Source organism: Notothenia coriiceps, unplaced genomic scaffold, assembly GCF_000735185.1.
Source record: "Notothenia coriiceps isolate Sejong01 unplaced genomic scaffold, NC01 NC01_scaffold00003723, whole genome shotgun sequence".
Lineage (NCBI taxonomy): Eukaryota > Metazoa > Chordata > Actinopteri > Perciformes > Nototheniidae > Notothenia > Notothenia coriiceps.
In genome coordinates this window covers 11269-15537 of record NW_011336424.1, presented here as the reverse complement: position 1 = coordinate 15537, position 4269 = coordinate 11269, and the positions used below count along the sequence as shown (strand labels likewise).

The 4269-nt window shown below is 46.9% G+C and overlaps 1 protein-coding gene across 2 annotated transcripts; it reads right to left on the bottom strand.

Annotated features, from left to right (window-relative positions):
* Window positions 1–962: 962 nt before the first annotated feature.
* LOC104941693 (gap junction alpha-3 protein-like) lies at window positions 963–3846 on the bottom strand. 2 transcript variants are annotated; one of them, XM_010766827.1, is made up of 2 exons: window positions 3502–3846; window positions 963–3420 (listed from the first exon to the last, which is right to left on the bottom strand). In XM_010766827.1, exons 1-2 carry the CDS (start codon window positions 3844–3846, stop codon window positions 2443–2445), a joined length of 1323 nt encoding a protein of 440 aa, XP_010765129.1. In that variant the 3' UTR covers window positions 963–2442. The 2 variants fall into 2 exon arrangements, with proteins under 2 accessions (XP_010765129.1, XP_010765128.1); XM_010766826.1 differs by having other exon boundaries at window positions 963–3846.
* Between the last annotated feature and the right edge of the window lie 423 nt (window positions 3847–4269).

Genomic DNA, 4269 nt, shown 5'->3' with positions numbered 1-4269 from the left:
GAGGTAAATTAACATTTACATCAACTTGTTCTTACAAAAGAATCATTCATACACAAGGCACTTCTCTTGTTTAAGACAGCATTGAGACAGGTTGCTGTGAGATGGTTTCCTCCTGACGAGCCGCAGAAATCTCGCTCTGCATGAAACGTAAGAGGAGAGAGTTTCCCAGGAGTCACGGGGAACGACGGGCCTTGAACACAACATCCAGTCAGGAGTCCCGTCTGTGAGAACAAACTGCGTGAACACAGAAAAACACCCCTCTGTTTATTCTCTCTCTCCCAATGTAGTTTTAATTTGTTATCTTCAGACTGATCTGAGTTTGAGATGAATACGTGTTTTTGTTAATACTGCCTTCTCTGTGAGGAGCCATTTTGTTTTAAGACATTTCTTCCGTTGGGGATCATGGAGATTGGCAGTTTTCTCGTCACACTCTCTCTCACGCCCTTTCTTTCTCTTTCTCTCTCTCTCTATACTACTACTACCAATACCAGCATCGTAGAACAGCAATTTTTCTTTTCCTAAATGTGCAAATCTTTATCAACTACCAAAATGTAAACTTTAGGGATCAAAAACAAATGCAGATAACAGTTTTTTTGTTGTCATTTTGAACAAGAAACATGGATTTGGAAAGGCTGCTTTTACTCATGCGCTGCGTCATTTCAGCAAGATGAGACATTATACCGATATGGGTACAGATACTCTTACACCATATAGTACCATCTTTTTGTAACCCCCGTCCCCAAAAATAATAAAAATTAAACAGCTGGTACCACTTTGCTCTTTCTCCAGTGTATTAACCTGTACCTTAACTTCAGGAAAAGTGTTTTTCCATAAAATGCACAAACATCTTAATACTTAATCGCTTTGTTTTGCCTTGTGAATGCAAAATGCCCGAGGAATTGACTTTTTACTTTAAATGTTGACCAAGAGGTGACTCACAGAGTGAAACAGTGGGTTAAGTTGTCTGGTGTTTGGGAGTGACCGCACAGTGACAGAGACACGACTGCTGCTCAAACTGTGGGTTTCTAAAGATCTCTGAATTAAGATGAACACAACAAAATAGAAGCTGTTATGGTCGACTGCGTTTGTATTTCTGACTACAACAAGTATGCAATTTCCGAGTAATATTAAATAAATAAAAATAGCACTTTTCAGAGTAAAACCAATGATGAAATGAGTGACGGTGAAACCCCCAAACTTGCTCTTAATATTTTGGTGTGATGATTAAAAGGGGGGAATGTTAAAATGTTAGTTTGAAGTCTTTTGTCTGAAAGAATAAGGACAATATTGTTTTTCTTTATATTAGATAATGGCTGCCATGAAGTTGTATAATATCTTAAAGATAGTTTGAAGGCAATATCTCTTTGTGCAGTTAGTAGAGAGATGCCTGAAGGCAACGCTGACAGAGGAAGGCTTTTGTAAACTAACAGCAATGTGGAAACGTTTCGATGTCTGTTATTGAGAATGTAGTGCTTGTAGTTACCCAGGTGCATTCTGGGAATCAAAGGGATTACTTTACCAGCAGGTTTGACCCATATCCCGTCCACAGTATGCTGAGGACTCTGGGAATACCACATCAGTCCATTGCTATCCATTTAATCTCAATTAAATATGTATTGTCTCTGCAGTGGATCATGGGTAAACCAAGCTAGCCAGCGTTGCCATGAGGATCTCTCGGTGAATCGGTGAGTTGTAGGGCTACATATGCTGGCATGCACAGGGGACACAACACATGTAATGTTTGCTGATGATATTTCTTGGTGCGTGGGCAAAAGACCTTCTAGGTCAGAGCCAAACGCTGGACCGGGCAGTCTGCTGCAGATTAAACTGTGAAACCAGAGGGAAATGAAGAACAAGCTTTATAAGCAAATTGTCTGGCGACACATGGAATAACTTATCTGTACAACAATGCCAGCGACCTGTGCCTCCTCCAGATAAAATAAAATTATCCAGTCATTGTTTTTGACAAATGATCATTTTCATTTGTAGTCCTTTGGGCTCAACAAAAAAGAAAGGAAAAAAGGAAATAGAGAAACTCCATGAGATCTCCCCCCCTCCAAACCAAACACGTTGGTGAGATGTGTCCATTTTGATGCAAAACTATGACATCACAATGTCTTTCGCTCCACCAATCCCTGTGAGCTGAGCCTTCTGACTTCATAAGCACTGCATGGTCACATTTGATGTGCATAAATTAAGACAATCCAAAAAAAAAAAACCTACTCTGCAACTCACCGATTGCACTAAATCAACGACTGCTGCTGCTGGTCAAGTCATTTCACATTAAACCTTTTTTCTGCTTCCCTGTCTTCTGTCACCTCGCCTTCTTTTGGTTTTCCGTTTTTTTTTTGCAGGTGTGGGATTTTTATCTCTGAGAATCACTGTATTTTGGGGGTTTGGAGGAAAAGGAGGGTTTCAGGGACATGAAAGGGAGGAGGAGGTTTAGATGGCCAGGTCACTCGGCCGGGCCCGGATGCTGCTGCTCTTGCTGGCCCGACTGAGCCGCCGGGGGTCTGTGACCATCACTGGGGGCTCGTGCATCTCCACAGTGGTGGTGGTGACGGACCCCTCCTCCTGATCGCTCCTTCCCCCCCCGCTCCAGCTGCCAGCGTTGGACACCGTGCCCTGGCTAATGCTGGAGGAGGAGGCGGCGGTGGGGTTGTGGATGTTGGATTTACTGGTGGTGTTGCTGGCTGGAGGAAGCAGAGCTGCGTCCACACTCTGCTGCTGCTCCTTGTCAATGGAGGAAGAGGAAGAGGAGGATGGGGAGGGGGACGTGGCCTTCATCTCCAGAGTCTGCTGCTCGGTGGCCAGGTTGGCCCAGTTCTGCTGCGCGGCCAGCGTGTGGTTGTTGTTGTTGCTGATGTAGTAGAGGGAGGAGGGGGAGGGCTCCTCCTGCTGGAGCTCCTCCATCTTGAACTCCTCCGCTGAGGGCACGGCCGCCGGACCCAAGAAGGCACCGCTGCCCCCCGTCACATCCGTGTAGTTGGGGGGGTAGCTTAGGCTGGAGGGGGCAGTTCTGGAGGCCGAGGGCAAACACTTGGGCTCGGCGATGTTGACGCTGCGCAGCGACTTTCGGTCGGGGGGCGACTCTTTCCTCATGCCCTGTTTAACTTTCTTCCATCCAAGGTGATAGATCTCTAACAAATTCAGCAAAAGAGACACGCAAGCCACCACAAGCATAAATATAATAAAAATAGTCTTTTCCGTGGGCCTGGATATGAAGCAGTCCACGGTGTTGGGGCAGGGCCAACGCGCACACTTGTACAGGGGCCTCAGCTGGAAGCCATAGAGGAAATACTGGCCCAAAATGAATCCCACTTCAAACAGGGTCTTGAAAATAATGTTGAACACATAAGTACGCAGCAACGCGCCTCTGATACGGATTTTTCCGTGCTCGTCCCTGATCGGCCGCTTCTCCTTCTTGCCGCCACCTCCCCCTCCCCCTCCCCCTCCTCCGTTTCTATAAAGGAGTTCTTTCTCCTCCTGAAACCGCTGTGCTTTGTGCGACTCGTCCTCCTTCTCTTTCCGCTTCTCCTCCATGCGGACGATGTGCAGCACATGGCCCAGGTAGATGAGGGTCGGCGTGGACACGAAGATGATCTGCAGCACCCAGAAGCGGATGTGCGAGATGGGGAAGGCCTCGTCGTAGCAGACGTTCTCGCAGCCGGGCTGCTGCGTGTTGCAGGTGAAGTCGGACTGCTCGTCGCCCCACACCTCCTCGGCCGCGGCCCCCAGCACCAGGATCCTGAAGATGAAGAGGACGGTCAGCCAGACTTTGCCGATGACCGTCGAGTGCTCCTGAGCGTTCTCCAGCAGCCGCCCCAGAAAGCTCCAGTCGCCCATGCTTCACGATTTCTAGCCTATGGAGAAAGTACAGGCTGGAGGTCAAAGAGAATGGGAAGGGTAGGAAAAGAAGAAATGAAGTTAAAAGAGATGTGTGTGAATCTACTCTCAAAGTTCAACTAAATATTAATCATCAAGGCCTTACCCCCGATCTACACATGTGGACACACACATAGACACATGGAGGACGGTGGAGGTGACGACTAAACTCCAACATGTTTCTCTTTTTCATAAAACGCTTAGCAGAACAAGGTCTTTATAGAAAAACTGCTACGTAGGCGTCGGATATCGATAACAAATCTAAACACAGCATTCACACACAGACGCTTTTTGGCAGCTATTTTACTGTATAGGCCAGCTGTTTGACCGAACCCTGGTTCACTCTCCCTTTCTCTCTCTCTCTCTCTCTCTCTCTCTCTCTCT

Coding starts and splice junctions, on each gene's coding strand:
- LOC104941693 (XM_010766826.1), bottom strand. CDS start 3,846: ATGGGCGACTGGAGCTTTCTGGGGCGGCTGCTGGAGAACGCTCAGGAG.